Source organism: Phragmites australis, chromosome 13, assembly GCF_958298935.1.
Source record: "Phragmites australis chromosome 13, lpPhrAust1.1, whole genome shotgun sequence".
Classification (NCBI taxonomy): Eukaryota; Viridiplantae; Streptophyta; class Magnoliopsida; order Poales; family Poaceae; genus Phragmites; species Phragmites australis.
The window spans coordinates 6,332,505-6,351,198 of NC_084933.1; the positions used below are offsets into that span (position 1 = coordinate 6,332,505).

An 18,694-nucleotide genomic window follows, 5' to 3' on the forward strand; every position below is an offset into this window, starting at 1 on the left:
CGGGGGAAAGGCGCATCAGGGTGAAAAAAGTAGCTCAATCAAATGGAATGTCAACTATAGAGTCTACATGGCTTGCAAGGCAAAGAATTTAGCCCAAAGCCTGATACTATCATGATTTGGTTTCAGCGCCCAGGGGGATAGATCAGCACAGAAGGACTGAAAAACTAGGTCAGCATCATGTGAATCTATAATTTGAATTGGGCCTAGCTGACTATTTTTAGGAATATGACCCATAACCTTATCATCCTTATGGACAAGGGCATCTACATTTTCCATTAGAAAACCATGCTACTTCTCAGCCTGAAGAATGTGGTCTGGGATTTGGTGCCCAGCCAAAATGACGTGAAGCTACTGCACTTCATCAACAAAGTCCTCCTTTTGAACCTCAAGAGGCACAAAAACATTAGGCACTGGTTGAGCTACGGGAAGGGCTTAAACAAGAGGGGCTTCTGGTACTATGTTGATGTTTAAGACTGGTTGCCCCCTATTAACAGAGGTAGCAAATGAGGCAGATTGAATTAAGAGAGAAAGGCTAATCTGATCTTCTTATTCTGGCTGAGGGAGATTAGGCTCAGGCCAGTTAACACCATCTTCCACCATATTAGCCAGATCCTTGTCAGCATCAAAATCTTGATCTTCCCCTCTGCAAGATCATCCACCTTCATGTTAGCAGCTGGCTCATTTAGATCAACTGCTAATCCTTACCCATGATTAGCCAAATGATCGCCATGTTTGCTTTGTCATTCCATTGTCCCCAATTTTGATTGTTTTGACATTCTGATTATTGAGGTTTTCTTGTTGCATATCTTCCTGTAGGGTTTGAATTCCATATGGTAATTGTCCTGGTTGACCAAAACCAAATGGACCATTAAACAAGATATAAGGATTGCAAGGCATGGGGTCTTCATCAAGGGGTAGGGCACCAAGCAACTATTGTTTGATCACCTCACATTGAAGAGTCTAACTTTGAGGTTGAAAGCCATGACTAATAGAAATAACAATAAATTATGGTATAAACTCCAGATCAACTACTCTTGCTTCGACAATGACTCTAGCCAAATAGTAAGGCTTTTGCTCCAATACAAGTAAACTGCTAAAAGAACTAATCATAGATTTAATAATGTGTTTGCTCATATAGTCTAGGGGAAACCCTAGCAGCATTAACCATCACTCACGGTTAAAGAATAAAGATGTCCAATTCAGCCCTTGGTTGTGTCTTTTGATAGTACAAGTTAGACTGCCAAGCGATGAGGCCTCCACTAGATTATCACGATCATAAATAGCAGAAAATCTCACATAGGCTTGGGCAAAAGGATGTGGTTGAATGTCCACAATATCAACCCATTTGTGCTCAAAGAGATCTTCAATAACCTCCCTAACATTATGAAAAGAGGCTAGACCTTACAGCATCGGATGAATGAGAATAATGACAATGTCCTTGTTTCTTGGCTTCGCACGACAAACCATAAGACGAGCCTTAAAAGTATGCCTAGGGATTGCCTCATAGACGAAGCCATGGGGAAGGTGTGGCTCCGGATCAGCATGCCTAAAAGCCATTTTTGGCAACTCGCCTTCCTAGGCATGATCATCACCACAATTGATTTAGGATAGGTTCACTGTAGATGGGGAACTAAGCCCCAGACAAAGAGAAAGGGAATGATAAGAGTCTCGTTCTACTAGCAAAGCACCCAAGATGGCCCATGAAGCCAACAAAATTAGAGAAAATTAGAGGTCCACTTGAACTGGCTTCATTTGTCATCAGGAGCATGTGCTGGAACTAGGTACTGATATACTCTTTGACCCAACTAGACTAATCTAGTTGATTCGAGAAATTCCATAAGATTTTTTGGCCTAAAGATTAGCTGCTACTATGAGGACCTGCAAGCTTTTGATATGTGCCCCCATATTAAACAAAAACAGCAACGGATTCTGTTATTGTAAAATTTGCGCACATCATTAGTTGCTAAATAGCGAGAACATCTATTAAAAGAATGGTGGGACCCCATATCAGATTGAGTGCTCAGGACATGCTTTGGCTATTGAGGGGGAACCAAACTTGGTCTAGAACCCAAGATGTCGGTGTGGTTTGAATTTTGAATCAAAGAGTGGGCGGTGCTAAAGTTGTCAAAAACCAGACGATCAAACACTGATTTCTTGCGAAATTGGAGATGATGAAAAACAAATTTCCCTGAAGATTGGTCAAGGTGAGAATCCATAGTCTCCTTTAAATTTGGGAACAAATTTTTGGAACGAGCAAGAACGTATTGAGAACAGTTACCCATGGGATCAATATTTTTTCCCTGATGAAGATTGCCACGAACAACAACACGAACAGAAATAGAGATAGCACCACTGAGTGTCCGCTGCTACAATTGATTGCGAACTATATCGGCATAAGAAGCCTTTTTGTTCCTCTAGTTGATAACCGAAATCCATTTAGATGTATGCCCTGCTCCCAAGAAGTGGATTCACGAAAGAAATTTAGCTCTCATTTGCCCCAAAGATGGAAAAGGACTTTGTTATTGACACACTCAAAGCTCTTGGATTTGTAGACATGAAATCCAACCTCTTTCAAAGAAACCAAGAATTGAAACACTCGATCTTCCAATTGCTTAACATTAAAAAAAACACGAATCCACCAATTGCAACCTGCAAGATCCAGGCCATAGAGTCTACCAACAACCTATACTTGCATCTTCCAATTGAAAGAACCAATAAGAACTCTTGAGATCCAAAACCTGGAAGAAAGGAGATAGGGCGACAGAGAAGAGAGCACACTTGAGCCTCAAAGGCCTTACCCAACTCAAAATCCAGGTCTGGAAGGTCCATGTGGCCAGAGATAAGAGGGATCCATGATGGAGGGAGAGGTGAGGGTAAGGTTGGGAGAGAGAGAGCCATGAGACGTGAGAGCCATCATTGTACCCCACTTTGGTTGGGCGATCACAGTCAATTATTGTTGGTCATTAAATACTTACTTATTGGCTATTCATTGTGCAATGCATCAATCTCTTTTGCCATATAGATCTCAAACTCGACACACGTTCAGCTCTACATCATTCTAGTTCGACTCAACATGGTCCAGTCTTTTTGCTGAGGTTTTGTGCAGGTGGATGATTTTTGATGTAAAAAGGAAACCACAAGTGGATGGTAGGCCTAAGAGAGGACAGTAAATGAATCATGCTCGACGATGGGTACAATAGTTGTTGCATGTTGTGAGTCGGTGACTTTTTGCCTAACAAAGTAAGAGGAATGAGAGGACCCGCATCGTCAAAATCATCCAACCCAAAACATAGCATGGACTGTATCCCTGGGTCTGAACGACCTAGCCCAAAACAAGGCAGCCCACCCTAGGGGAAGCAAACATGATGGGGAAGCGCTATTTAATGGTTGGCCTCCGTGGCCTAAGGCCCCCGCCCCACTCCCCTGTGGGTTGACCACCACATTTCCATTCTCGTCCTGCGTCCCTCTATCGTCCTCCTCTTGACCACTTCCTTCTCCACTAGTCGCATCAAGCAACCACAGTTCCACACCAATTTGTCCTCTCTCCACCTTCCGTTCCTCATCTGTGTGGCATTTCCCTGCCTCCCAGTTGCTCATCCTCGCACATTCTTCTTCCACCATCACCGGCCATCGTTGTCCACCCTTCTTACCTCTTTCCCAAACCTTTCGATTCAGGAACAAAACATCTCCATTGACTACTGAAAACTTCCGATTCACAACAAAAGGTTTTATTTCAAGTCAATAAAACTTCCGATTCACAAGCAAAAGCATTTTATTCATGAGGAAAACTTTGAATTCATGGTGAGGAGAAAAACTTTGAATTCATGGTGAGGAGAGCTTTTGATTCAAGCAAATAAACCTTTGAATGGCGAGGAGAACTTTTGATTCACAACTAAAAACTTTCAAATTGTGACATAAATTTAGCTCAGTGTGGGGAGCTATTTTGGGGTGCCTTGTGCTGCAAATACTCTATTCCCCACACACAGTTTTCACTGGTTACCGCACATCATTGTCATCCTCCACTTGACACCACTCCTTTATCTTCCTCTTGTAGTGTCACATTCTTCCTCGTGCCTTACCTCCCACTATTGTTGCACACCTCCTCCGCCATGCCACCTAGCCGCTGCCGCTGCCGCTAGCAAGTTAGGGCTCGAGTCAGGGTTTCAGGGCTAGATAGGGTTGGGTATTTTTTGAGGGGTAGGTTTAGAGGAAATCTCTAGGGTGGTGGCTCAGCGGGGCGGTAGTGGCATCGCCAGAGGTGGTGGGCAGGAGGGTGGTGGGCTGAGATGGTAGCGAGGGCATCATATCAATTGCCTAGATTCTCAGGTTAGCGTGGTGGCATCAGATCCGGTGGCTCCCAACGATGGAGGAGGAAAGTGGCAGGGGTGGAGCCAAAATTGGATGATAGGGGGGCCAATTCACAAATGTTGATAACAATTATCTGATAAGAAGTATGACATGATGGTACATATGCATACGTACTGATTTAACTGGAGCATAGATAACAAGTATATCAACATATATTTTGTGATACAAAAGAAAGTTAATTGTCTCGTCTACTAATTAGCTAACAAGTATCTCAAATTTGAAGGCATTTACCTGGTTCCTCTCAAATGTTATAGTTATAATTCTTGCTTGATGATATTGTGGTGGTGCATGATTATTCTGGTCAGGAATTTACATATCAACTAGTTTAATAGTTTAATCAATAGTCGCATTAGGATTTTTAGCACAAACAAAACTTGAAACAACTGGCTTATAAAAACTATTGATTGTCCTTGGCCTCTTTATCATGGCTAACACAAGTCTATCAAAGCATACTAAAATTGGAACAAAAAGGGACTTAGATTTTTTGTGGCATCATCAATTCATCATCACAACTAAAGAATATATAACCCTACCCGAACCTGACTAATCTAATTATAAAGCAAAGTTCCATATAACAATTAGAGATTAGGATGATTGGGAGGGAGCTCGATGCATACATTTCAGGAGTTTGTGGCTTCGCATCCCTAGTACTATAGCAACAACCAGTAGCGAGTGGAGAACACGCATCGATGCACGGATGATCTGCAGGCAGCGACAACACAATGAAACAGAGGAAGTCGAACATGCAGTGCGAATCGAGCATAAATTGCTGATGATGGACAAAGATCTTATTTGGTTGGGCTAATTTCCTTATTAGGCTTAGAAGTGCAGGGGGCATGCTTAATTAAACACTTGATTATGCATATTATTAGCAAGAAATTACTGTTCTCTCTTATTGGGGGGGGGGGGGGGGGCAGGCCCCTAGGCACCCCTTGTCTCCACCCTTGGAAGGCGGTGGGGGGTCAAGGGCGCCACGAAAAACTTGCTAGAGACAAGGAAAAAAGGGGAGGCATTGGGGCAGCGGCAAGGACGAGCAACAGGGGGTGGGCTTGTGGTGAGGTGGTGGTAGATTTACTGTTCTCTCTTATTGGGGGGGGGGGGGGGCAGGCCCCTAGGCACCCCTTGTCTCCGCCCTTGGAAGGCAGTGTGGGGTCAAGGGCACCAGGAAAAACTCGCTAGAGACAAGGAAAAAAGGGGAGGCATTGGGGCAGCGGCAAGGACGAGCAACAGGAGGTGGGCTTGTGGTGAGGTGGTGGTAGATTAAGTCATTGGAGGCGCTTATGGATTGACACACATACAATATATAACCCTTTGTGCGAACGCTCCCACCTCGTGCCATCCCAAATCTCTAAACATTCATCCCACCCATATTGGCCTTTTGCTGTTGTGAGGCCCCATGCTATAGTCCCCCACCATCACCTTTGCCACCATCATTGGTGTCTTCTCCGGCACGAACGGGACCTCCAAGCAAGCTTAGGTATGAAACTATTCTAGGACTATGATGGAATCGTTCAAATCGTGAACAAATGCTTCACGGGTGAGAAAAAATGTTCCGAGTGTTGTACCAGTTACCAGAGGCTCACCAGCAAGTGAGGCATGACCTCAAGGCTGTTGGGGCACAGGGGGAGGATGGAGGGGAACACAAATGAAGTCTAAGAGAGGAGACGAGTGGGAGATGGTTTGGCAATGGTAGGGAGGAGGGTGTGAGCATCATATGTGACGTATAACATTGCCGACTTGATGCCATCTGAGGTGGCATTTTGAGAGGTGGCAAACAAAGTAAGGGGCGATTGTGTGATCCTGAGATGGCTTGTACGAGAGGGAGGTGCCCTTGCGTGCAGGTGGCGACAGTTGTAATGAGAGAGAGATAAGCTTAGATCCTCTGATCTAGGCTATTGGATTCGTATCAAGTGGTTGGAAAAACTTTTAATTGGCACAAAAAATGGTTGAAGCATGACTAATTTTGTAGAATGGAAATGGTAACATATCATTTTGTTATGGAGATACTAACATACAAAACATTCCAACTAAATATTAGGTCTGCGGCCTATCGTCATCCAACGAAGAAGTAACATAATGATGAACACTGCAAACACTGGCACACCTTGAGATACTTGATCGCATTTGATGTATGCTTGTTAGAAATTCACATTTGGTCATACATAGCAGAGACTACACAGCTGAACAACACGCTACCTACCAAGAGCGCACAACACAGTGCTAGCTCCAAATCGGTACACTCTCGACTCCCAATTAGGCAATTACCCATAACCAGAATTAGGCGCTTGCATTCATGATTAATCGGTAGATTACCAAAACATCGCTGTCGATTGATGGTGTCGCTGCCCTTAGGAAGTAGTGGTGGCATAGACCAGCAGGTCATTCTGCTAGGTCCGTCGCTGCTTGAGGATGGGATCTTTCTCTTTAACACGGTTGGTTTGGTATATAGTATCTTTCTCTTTAACACGGTCGGTTTGGTACATACAAAACAAATAAAAATTTAAGGTTCATTCCCAATGTAAGAATATTGTGAGGTTTTAAGAGAAAACTAACTTCCTGCATGATTGGGATTTCCCTGGTCCTGATGGGCCTCAAGAGGTTTTTAGCTTTTTTTTCTATTGATACTGCATGATTGTTTTTTATGATATTTGCAATACTCACTGACGATAGATAGTATAAAACTACCATATGAGAATATCTCATATGAATCTAAATCCTTTATGATTTCTTATATTCTCGGAGTATATGTCAATGTCTGGGCAATGAATCCTTAAACGTATGGAAACTGCCCGCATGTATCAAGGTATCTCATAAATATGAAAGTTTATCTCTAAAGATAACATAATCTTACTCTGAATGAAGTCCTGAGGCCATACGACAGCCCTCATATATATACAAAGCTAGTAGACTCTACGAAGGACAAGTCCAAGCAACAAGACACAAGCCTTATTGCCCAAGCATACAGAAGCCTCGAGCCATTGAGCCTTCTGTACTCATGATCTACATCGACATCTCACCGATACTACACACAAAGAGCCCTCAACTAGGTTTAGATCCATCTAGGCTAGTCAAGACCCTCCCTTTAAGTATGTCTTCAAGATCAATACAACACCATAGAATGTAGAGCTATTATCCTTTAGGAGGTCTAAATCTGTATAAATCTCTGTGTTTTGACGTACAATTCGGCTATAGGAAGTTTCCCCTAGTTTATTCATATATTCATAAGATTGACGGTTCATGAATCGGCGATATTGATCCCATGTATATTGCCACTACTGTACAAAAGGATCAAGTTCCACTGGTGATGAACCATGAAATGTTAGTCTATATCTGCTATTTGGCTATGCTGGAATAATATTGTACTTGATAAAAAAGGAAATCACATTTTTTATGTAGGTACTTTCTAGAGATACGTATTGTCTAAGATTCTAGAAGAAAGACAAAAAAGAGGACATCCTCATGGCTTGCCAAGCATTAGATGACTTATTCGCTAAGAATCGGTGGTAGTTTAATAATAGGCTATGTGGTGGTTGATTACCATGTTCATGTAATTTATGAAGTTATTTCCTTTTCCTCATTTTCATTCATGAGTTGAAATGATTTAATAAAAGAACAAGATTGTATACATCTCATGATACAAAAGGTTAGAACAATTTCGATTTTCTAAAAAATATCTGCTCGGCATAGCTAACTAGTGCTTGTTCAAGATTCACTGAAAAAAATTAACTTTTGCGAAGGAAAAATACCAACTATGTAGCATGCATTTGGCTTATATAAACACAACAAACTCAAACTTTACCTAATTTTTTTGAACGATAACATATTTTGTTCACGGGTGGGAAAAAAGGAATTCGTAGAATATGATTTAAATTTCTCTGGATTTAGAATCCCTGATGGCTAGTGAACTACACAGCGTGCGTGGTGGTGTTGGAGAGGCGGCAAAGGCAGAGCCATATTTGCGACCGAGGAGATCGTGGGCGAGAGGAGCGCCCTGTTTCACGTTAGATGGCAGCAGTCCGAAGCAAAGAGCCATCAGCTTAGGTGCCATGATCTAGGATCGATATTATATCCTAATCCCCGACTGATGTAAATAACTAGCATGATGATGAACAGTGAAAAACTTCATCAATATTCTAAAACTAGGGATTTCAGATTTATAGGACAGACTTATCACAACTGATATGCTCCATGCATTAATTAGAAGTTCACATTGGGCCATACATAACAGAGATGATGTAACTGCACCATATACTAGCAAGCAAGATCACACAACAAGTCCACTAAAAAAAGACGAAGGATCACACAACAAGGGGCTCCAAATTGGCCCAGCCCCAACGCCCGGTTGCCCGTAACAGGCACACGCTTCCACGACCAATCGATGGATGCATGTACTAAAACATGCCTCGATCAGGCAGCGGGAGCGGCGCAGACCGGCAGGTGGTTCTCCTCGGTCGGCCGCTGCTTGAGGATGGGGTTGCTCCCGAAGAAGTTGACGGGCTTGAGATCGAAGCTGGAGGACACGGTGGGCATGATGGGGAAGTCCTCTTGGCACGGGATGTGGTGGAACCCTAGCGTGTACCACAGCACCAGGTCCTTGTTCTCGATCGGACGGTCCCTGTTCGTCCATGTCATCACAATGTTAGTTCAATCGGACCATTGTACATCATTTGTGCAATTGGATGGATCAAATGAATTGTACATGTAGCACCCGTGTATGTAATATACACACCTGTCAGACCAAGTAGCCAGTGTGTCCTCCCCTTTGCTCTGGTACACGAACAGACCACCGGCCCATTCCTCGCTTTTGTTGTAGGGTGTCACCCATATCTGTGTCGCAGAAGTAGATCAAATACCACATAATAACAACATACATATTCTTAGGTTATACACCATTTTACATATATGACTCCTCGGCTTAGGGAGAGGTCGAATATCTCACCTGATTGTTTGTGAAAGCACCCCTCTTCTGCGGTGGATCTTCTGGGTCCAGCACGCTAGCAGCAGTGCCGGCAGGGACAACCTTGTATCCGACCGGGTTCCCGACCCGTGTCTTCTTCGTAGGGTTGACGACATGGAACTCTGCCGGCTCATAGAGCTTCAGGCGGATCTGGGCGTCCTTCTCGGTCTGGGCGACGTGCCGGGTGGCCTTGATGTAGCTCCGCCGGGGTGATTCGCCCGGCGCGGTCTCCTGCCGTGCCATTTCGACCCGGACGAAGGAGTTGTCGGCGCCGTCGACATCCATGTCGAGGCGGAATGTGACGTAGTGGTCGTGGATGACTCCGATGACGTTCTCGGAGAGGAGGGTGCCGTGCATGTCCTCGTTCTGGCGGACCTGGTTCATGTGGGAGTAGGGCGTGCCCTTCACCATGAGGATCCCACTCAGCCCAACCTGTAACAGTGCAATTGCACCAAACTAAGATTAGTGTGTCCAGTAAATCAAACAGCACCGCCACATGTACATACAAACTGCCAAAAATATGACGATGGACTTATGATATGCGCTATGGTCACGAATTTATATCTGCAATCAAGAATTAATGATTAAATGCGTATGATTTATGTAAACATAAAACAGAAAATGAGTTTTTTCGAGGAAAATTGAAAATGAGTTTATAGTGAATTTTGATCACTGTAAACTCACTTTCAAAGAAGGTTCTGAGTAAGAAGAGCCTAGTTCTAAATAGGAAAAAAAATCGCTATGCAAGGATAATTACGGGGCGGATCCAGGATGCTAGGGCACCACCCCTACCGTTTGGAAGCTAATGGAAGCTCTTTGGGCGCTCATACATTTTTTTCTTGTGGATGAGGAAGAAGAAAAAAAGAGAGAAAAAAGAAAAGAGAAAGAGGAAAAATAAGAAGACATGTGGATGAGGCCTATCTGACTCGTTTTGATCCGCCACTAATCACGACACTCACATTCTTACCCTGAAAAAGGTCATGGGGCTCATGGACATTGGACAATCCCTTGGCAAAATGAAAAGAAGGAAAATGACACCCATTTCGTATTGAAAAAATTGAGTACGGGGTAGTTGGACGATCACTCGATGAGGCAGTAGCTGGCTCAGTGTCCCAATTGTTGTGGCCATCTCTACCTCCTCTGAACATAATAAATTAATACAAATACTTTAACAACTGAAAGTGACAGCCGCTAATTTATAGATAAATTACTCTCCCCTATTACAGTACATTTTTCCTTTTAGAGAGGGCTCCTATGTTGTACTTAGGTAGGGTTTAGTTACAGAGCGAGGTAGGATAGAATTATTTTTTTATATATTTGAGGATAGGATATAAATATATATATGTTTGTTTGGTAGATAGGAAGAAACAAATCTATTTTAGTACCTAAGTTTTATCATAAGTGTCACGTTAAAAGTGGGATAGCTGTGTCCTACTGTTTTTTAAATAGCTCCATCCCAAATCTTTGAAGAATATTTCTTAATTCTGAATCATTCCATTCTATCGCTCTCTGTCCAAACAACTAAAAAATTGTACGATGTACTTATGTCCCATCCCATCACATGAATCAAATACAACATCAAATGATCTGAATAATAACAAACAGTACTAAGAAAAGAACAAACAACTGTAGTTCATTTTTTAGTTCAGATTTTGTGCCCTCATGGACTTTATTTCTTGTTCTGCCAGCTTAAAAAATTGGCAGGTGTGAACCCGAACGAGAGAGAGAGAGAGACGGTGAGTATATACCTTGATGCGGACGAGGCCGTCCATCTGGAACTCCCAGTCCATGATGTAATCGTAGTTAGCGACGGACGCAGCCATTCGCGCCACCAGCGTCACCTTCGGCCGCGACTCCCTTATCTGCACCACCGCACCGCAAAATTTTATAGGAAATAATATTTACTTCTGGTACGATTCCCGAGAATTTCCCGCGTTCCGAACGGGCCTCGAGGGGGTCTTAATTAGCTTTTCTCTCGTGAAATACTACATGATCCTTTTTTTCATGATACATGAATATTAATCCCATGCGTACTGTCAGTCACTAGTCATACGAAACGATCAAGTGTCATCAGTAATGGATGGATCATGATTACTACTTTATATCTTAGTCAAAATAGTCAGTGTCATCCACTCGGCATCACTGACACCAGTGCTTGCTCAAGATTCGTTGGAAAAGTTTTAACTTTTGCGAAGGAAAAATATCAACTCTGTTCAAGATTCTTCTTCCTACACGCTAGTGTTGATAATTCCTCTCAAGAAAAAAGACTAGCTAGCTAGTGCAAGAAGTGTCACAAATCTTTACCGGTCCTAGCTTGTCACATTTTTTCAAGTAGCCACAGTGTGGAGGAGCAGCTAAATTTGACTTGGCACGTCTAGTCTGACGTAGCATTGTCGTCGTGGAAATAATTCACAGCCGAAAGAAAGAAAAAGATAAACGAACAAGGTAAACATCTCTCTCTCTATATATATCTTACTTAGGTGGAGGTACATATGCACACAAGTTCATATCTACTCGCAAAAAAGTTCATATGTACTAGCTGAAAAACAAATTAAAGTCGCACAACAAGTACAAGTTTGGAGACCTGCAAAGTTTAATTTTGAAGTTTAGGACACCAGTTTTATTATCTAAATTTATTTTGGATCATAAAAATATCATGGGTACAGGCAGCATCTACACTTTCTATGTGAATGCTGATGTCTTCAACTTTTTTGTTATTTTATCGATCACAAGCCCTGATGTTGATACATGATTCACTTTGTACAATAGGAAATGTTGTCAAGTAGTTGATACTGCATATGCAATTCAAGATTCTTCCTCCTAGTACTTACACTCCTAGTCCTAGTGTTGGAAATATCCTAAGCTTATCTTTGTCACGCTCTGCAAATAGCCAAAACGTTGAGGAACATTTACGCTTGTCATGTCACGTGCACCTATCTAGCGTATGGCTCACAAGCGACAACCTTGGAATGGCGCCAAGCCGCTTAGCAGTAAGACGTCGACCCACGGCGAAACGAAAAGAACAAGACGTGTGTAAGTGCACTTACGTCCATGCCGGTGATGGGGCTCTCGGAGTGGCGCCACGCGATGTCGCCGGCGTACCTCTCGAAGACGCAGATCATGTTCTCCCGCACGTAGGGCCGGCCGTCGGCGGCGACGAAGACGCCGTCGACGTAGCGCGCGTGGCGGGGGCAGTCGTTGAGTGGCACCAGCGGCATGGCCTGCAGCCCGAAGCCATACTCGCCGGCGTCCATGTACGTCTTGAAGTACCACGCCTCCGTGGGGTCCATGTACGGCACAAAGAGCTCCGACGCCATGCCCTTGTACATCACCTCCCTGTGCGCGCCCGTCGACGGGTCCTGCACCCGCGCGCGCGACACCACCATGCCGGCGCGCGCGTCCGCCTTGAGGTGGAACTCCCACCCGCCCCACCGCACCGTGTGCCCGTCCACCAGCTCGAATCCCGGGCCCGACGGCGCCGGTTCCATTGACGGCGCCCGCACGTTCTGGAAACCGAGCCCCCTCGTGGAAGTTAGGTCACCGTCTTTGGCGTGGCGGGCGTGCCGGTAATCGGTGTTCGCCGCGGCCGGGATGGGGATGCCGGCGCCGCGGTCAGAGATCTGGATGACCTCCTTGGTGTCCATGTCGAGCAGCACGGTGAGGCCCTCGATAGGGCGCATGTAGAAGTTGGCCGTCCCCTCGGCGGAGAAGCACTGGATCTTGATCAGCCGGCGGTTCTCCTCGGTGGGCCCGTACCACCCCAGGGAGATTGGCAGGCATGCCAGGTCCGACATCCTGACGCCACGGCGGCGGATGGTGGCGTTGAACGCCGGGTCACTGAACGGCGCCCAACACAGGGACACCTGCTCGTCCATGGTCATCGTCGGGTAGCCGGAGGCGGGGACAGGCAGAGGAGCCACGGCGCCGCCGGCGAGGTCGACGGCTAGGACGTAGGCCTCGCCGCAGAACCGGACGACCGCCACGGCGCGGCGCGGGGGGAGCGGGTCGGTGCCCTTCCGCCATCTCAGGACGACGGGCTTGTCCGGCTCGTCCAGCGCGACCGAGTGCACGAACAGCGAGGACGGCGACGACGCGAACGGCGGGTGCGCGCGAAGGAGCTCGCGCGCGCGGTTGACCTCGGCGACCGTGAGCGGGTCGAGTGGGTGCAAGGGCACGTCGTCCTCGTGCGACGCCGGCTTCGGCTTCTGGTCGGCCCGGCGTCCCGTGCGGCACGCCCACGGCGTGAACCGGGTGCAGCTGCTGCCGCCGGCATCGTCAAAGAGAGAGGCGGTCGGTGTGTCGATGCCGCGTGGCAGGCGGAAGGCGGAGCGGACGAGGAGGAGGACGAGGGCGGCGCCGAGGGCGAGGAAGATAAGCCGGAGCAGGGAGGTGGAGTGATCCATCGAAGTTGGCTAGCTGTCTCCTTTGGGCTGTGTGTGTGTCTGCAGTGAGCTAAGCGAGAAGCGGTCAAGTGTTTATGGACTACGGTGACTGATTGGGGGTTGGGAAGACGTGGCTTGTGCACGATTGGGGTGGGTGGATATCAACCGGCTCTAGGCTGTTGTTGAAGCAACGACTCCTAAGCGTAATCACCTTGCCACTTCTCTCTTCCATGCTTCAACCAAAATAATAGAGGGTAATGACAGATCGATCTTCTTCTGGCTCGACAAATGGCTGGAACGTCGCTCTATCAAGGATTTATCCCCTAGTTTGTGGCATAACTTCCCAAAACAGATTTGAAGTTCAACAACTCTGCTGGAAGGCCGTGAGAACCGTTGTTGGGTGCGTAACATTCTTGCAGGGGCGGAGCTTCCTTGAGGTCCCCAAAACAAAGATCCCCTTTTTGCTAGGAAAATACATTCAGAAAACACCAAAATTTGCTACTAATTTGCTAATAAGAATATTAATTTTCATCAAATTGAGTGTTTATTCGGATGTGTGCCTCTTATTTCTTTTCAAGTTTCGCCACTGCATTCTTGGAGTAGTCACAGCATGTAGGTTCGAGTCGAGTAGTTCTAGAGAATCGGGGATTTAAGCTTCAAGGGATGCCTTTGGAGCTCTTGTAATTTGTCTAACCGATAAATTTGGCTCTAAGCTTGGGTGGTGGCAGAAAACTTTTACAAGTATAAAGAATGGCAGTGCAAGAAGATTTTGATGAAAGGAAAATGGCATTTCGGGGATAGGACAATAGTAGCTCTTCTCATGTAATCACAACTAATTCACATCTTTGTACCCTGGTGGCGGTGTGTGCGTTGAGCTTGTATTTGGGGGCTCTAGGTGAGGTTACTGTGACCCTCTTGTATTAGTGTATTTTCATCATTTTTACTCTTCCTAATAAAAAATCGACAGATCTCTTGTTATCTATTTGGAAAAAAGGGTAAAGAATGGTATTGCTAATTAGAACTTCACTCACCTCTCCTCACTTCTTCCACATCTCGCGCGACTTTGATCTTGTCAGCAACGGCGGCATGGGTAACGTAGGTTCGAGTTTACATATACATGTCCGAACCTTAGAATGGTGTGGGATGGCTGAGGCATGATGGTCATATGGTAAGGCAGTAGTGATTGCACAACCTCTTAGTTTCTAGATGACCAAACAAAAGATAAAGTCCAAACAAATGTCTCGTGTCCAACTGAGACGACATCTACAATAGCGCACGTGTGTTGCCATCTCGCACTAAAGATTCTCTCACACTACTACAAAACAATACATCATTGACGGCTCTAAAACCTTTTTTACTGTCGATTTTGGAGCCAACATTGGGTAGCGACAGTGATAGTTGGGGATCACTGCAGGCTTCGTGGACCGGCAGTTAAAAGGGTTATCATTGCCGGCTGAAGGATTCGGTCGGCAGTGATTCCCTAGGTATCACTGTCGGCTGGTGGTTTCAGCCTGCAGTGTTGTGCCTCCCCCTTTTACTCCGGCCCTATCCTCCCTCTCTGTCCTCTCTGTCCTCCCTCTCTCTCCTCGATCTCTTCGACTCTCTTCCACTCAATGCATGCATACAATGAGACATAGTAATGTAATAGTAATAAAGGCACATTCATTAATACATAGCAATTCATGTCACACATACATACATAATAGTTCTCACAGGTCACCCTCCGAAAAGTCGGTTGAGTTGAGCTAGTCCAATATCCCTCAACCTCTCCCGCGATGAGGACCGCGTCTCCACACGGATGGCTGATGGTGTGTGTACGTGCGGGGACACGGGTGGCCGATGATGGTGGAGCGGAGGACCCAGCAGCCTGATCGACCGCAGCATCACCTAAGCTCAAGGTTCGCCGGCGTGTCAAAGACATCGAAGTCCGACTTCTGAACGCTAGTACAGTTTGAGCATTCGGCCTCCTCCGCAGCGCACTGACGAGCCATCCTCTCATCCTCCTCCTCCTGGGTACGCTTACAGGACACTGCTTCTTGCTCCTCCACAGCGCACAACTGACGGGCTAGCCTATCATCCTCCTCCTCTTGGGAGCATTGACGGACCACTGCTTCTTGCTCCCCCTTCGTATCATCATTAGAAGGCCATTCTATCAAAGAGTCATACGATGGTACCAACTCTAAAATACACCTTCATTAATACATAGTAATTCATGTCCTATATTAACACATAGTAATTAATGTCCTTCATTAAAATGATGTCATTTGGAGATATGTAAGACATCTAACCCTCTGGTAGACTTCCTCCTTATTGCATACTCTGTACTAGAAGGTACGTTGTAATATGAAGGTTTGTCACTGGTCGACGACACGATCAGTTCATGACACTCGACATTTGGGTTGATGACATGTTACATGAAGAACCCGACGATCTATTCTTGAAGGGCATTTATTTCTATAGGTTGTAACCCTTTTGTGCATAGTTTGGACCGCTGCGTTTGAAGAATCAAAAGAATTAGTTCTTGAACACGTGTAGAAATTGAAAAGAAGGCATCGATATGTTATTTCATACCATAAGATCATTGAACCTGATGGTGTCTCCATTCGGGTCGAATCCGTGCATGAAAGTTAGAACATAAAACACGCAGAGATTCTTGCTAAGTGGCTACCTCATACACTTCAAGACGAAATGATTCATCAGTGGAATGAATTGAACCTTTTTATTCAAAAGGAAATGCAAGACATGAAAATTCCGTGCGTATCGGAAAGTCAGTTTTTACATTATACTCATTCCAGAATGGAAAGTGAATAAGACTCTTTTTATAGTATTTTGTGTATGCCCTGTATGTGAATTTGAAAACCAATTAAACTTAGATGCAATCATCGAGATGATGAAATGATCGATTTTACCTGTTTAGCTTGTCGATGAGGTTTTGGTAAGTCATCTGAACTCTCTTTTGTGAGTCCAAGACAATGATCTTGCTCAAGTCTGGGTAGATGATAAGGATGATCCAATGAATGCTGCAGGAATATAATATTATGTCACCAAAGAAAATTAATATTAGAATCGAGTTGCCCATAAAAACAGAATACCCTGGCGTGCAAGCATGCACTCATAGCTGTAGGGTAAGGGTATGAATTTCTTGTATTGGTGGTGAATCAGACACTTCAATATGTAGTTCTCGGTGAAGTCTGGACTCTCCCTTACAAGTGTTTGGTTCACAAGCCCAGGATCGATGTATCTTACTTTACGATCAAATTATTGTCTGCATGCACGGTTCTCCATTCTACGAAATAGAGAAGTTAGCCATGCAATTTCAAGGTACAATATCATATAACGTGATTTATATGCATAAGTCACTTACAGAGTACACGCTATGACTGTAGCCACATCGAGGGCATCTTCCTTGTACAGTTCATACAAGTCCTTGAAATACTCCCAGAAAGAGTTGTCTCCATTGAGGAAATATTCGTCTGTGTATCTTACAGGGAACACCTGCAAACCCTGTCTAGATTGCTCCAAGTATCACTGATTTAATCATGCAAGTCCTTAAAATACACCCAGAAGGAGCCGTCCCCGTTGAGGAAATATTCATCTGTGTATCTTATGGAGAATGCCTACAAACCCTGCCTGGATTGCTCTAAGTACCACTGATGTAATCGGCGTATTTGAGTTGTATGGTTTCTTTCTATATCTAGTTTGACCAACAGTTTGGTCAACTGAAACGGCCATGTAACATCCAACTTTGCAATATCCGCTCCCATAGTAAGCCATATTAGTTCTTCTGCTGATAATCCAGAAGTAGCCAGAAAGTGCCCAATGCTTGGAGCATCCTGAACGATTGGAGCTGATTTGCTCTTGGCTTGCTTCTTACTGATACATTCGTAGTCACTCAGCGGCTTACTTGAAGCCGCCCCCGTCTGTTTAGATTTGGCCATATTCATGAAAAATTCCATGGTATCTTCAGGTACAACAGTCTTTGGCGGAGGTGGTGGAGGATGAAAATGAGCCGTGACACTAGCGTCCACACCTTTTTGGTATTACTCAACAGTGAGTGAATAGACATCTTTGGGTTCCGCCAACTTCTTAGGTGCCACCAACTTCTTAGATGATATCGTCTACTTTGATGTTACAGAACCTGATCTTATTTTCTGAGCTAATGGCTGACTTGTTGATGGTGTTGGCTTCTTGAGCGGTGGACTTCTTCAAGGCGATGGCTGAGGAGGTGGACTTCTTTTGGGAGATGGCCGAGGAGAGGGAGATCTTTGAGGTGACGATGACCCGGGGTGTAGTGGAGAGTAGAGATTCTCGATAGCTGTCCCTGGTGAAAATACTATGTAGGCCTTCTCCCACGCGATGAATGTGTGCTCGTTCTCTCCTATAGTGTTCGCCTCCTCCTCTGTGGGGTAGTCCACCTCAACATGATGGTACTAGTCAACTACCTCATCTACTTCAACCATGGCATAGCCCTCCGGTATCAGATGTCCATGCAAATATTCATGGGAGCTGTGCGGATAAGCCACGTCGGAAGTCACCTTGATGGTAATGTTCCTAGCACCAATGTACAATTCTCACGGTGTCCGTGCTGTGATGAGGTCCATGAGATAAGTGATGGGGTTAGCTCCCAGAACTCCTGTGGACGCATAGCTACTCTGACGAGCACCGTGGCTGGAGTGCGTAACATTAGGAGACGCTGCAGGTTGTTCCTGATTGCTCACAATGGCGGCTTGTTCACGCATGAGGGCTTGTTGTACCGCTTGTGTTATCTTTTTATCTGTATGTTCCCTCTCATGTTGTAGCGCTTGTTCAAGCATTTGCATCATCCTAGCTTGTTCCGCATCTTGCTCTGCTTGTGATCTCTTTTGACTCTTGTAACTATCGACGTCGCTTGGGAATCCATATTTCGAACCCATCACCCCAATGCCTCATGTGTGACCACTGTCCTTGTTTCCCAGGGCCAAGGTGAGCTTATCCCTATCCCTATCTG

General features: G+C 45.2%; 1 protein-coding gene across 2 annotated transcripts; it reads right to left on the reverse strand.

Annotated features, from left to right (window-relative positions):
• Positions 1-8,535: 8,535 nt before the first annotated feature.
• Positions 8,536-13,968, reverse strand: LOC133888024 (amine oxidase [copper-containing] gamma 2-like). 2 transcript variants are annotated; one of them, XM_062328108.1, is made up of 5 exons: positions 12,373-13,962; positions 11,074-11,187; positions 9,308-9,757; positions 9,098-9,195; positions 8,536-8,983 (listed from the first exon to the last, which is right to left on the reverse strand). In XM_062328108.1, exons 1-5 carry the CDS (start codon positions 13,726-13,728, stop codon positions 8,776-8,778), a joined length of 2,226 nt encoding a protein of 741 aa, XP_062184092.1. In that variant the 5' UTR covers positions 13,729-13,962; the 3' UTR covers positions 8,536-8,775. The 2 variants fall into 2 exon arrangements, with proteins under 2 accessions (XP_062184092.1, XP_062184093.1); XM_062328109.1 differs by lacking the exon at positions 11,074-11,187 and having other exon boundaries at positions 12,373-13,968.
• Positions 13,969-18,694: the final 4,726 nt, after the last annotated feature.

What these genes read in the sequence shown, in the direction of transcription:
- LOC133888024 (XM_062328108.1), bottom strand. Translation starts at nt 13,728, where the DNA reads ATGGATCACTCCACCTCCCTGCTCCGGCTTATCTTCCTCGCCCTCGGC. An exon ending in GCCCCATCACCGGCATGGAC is followed by an intron (nt 11,188 to 12,372) that starts GTAAGTGCACTT and finishes GCGGTGGTGCAG; the next exon opens with ATAAGGGAGTCGCGGCCGAA. An exon ending in GTGCTTTCACAAACAATCAG is followed by an intron (nt 9,196 to 9,307) that starts GTGAGATATTCG and finishes TCTGCGACACAG; the next exon opens with ATATGGGTGACACCCTACAA.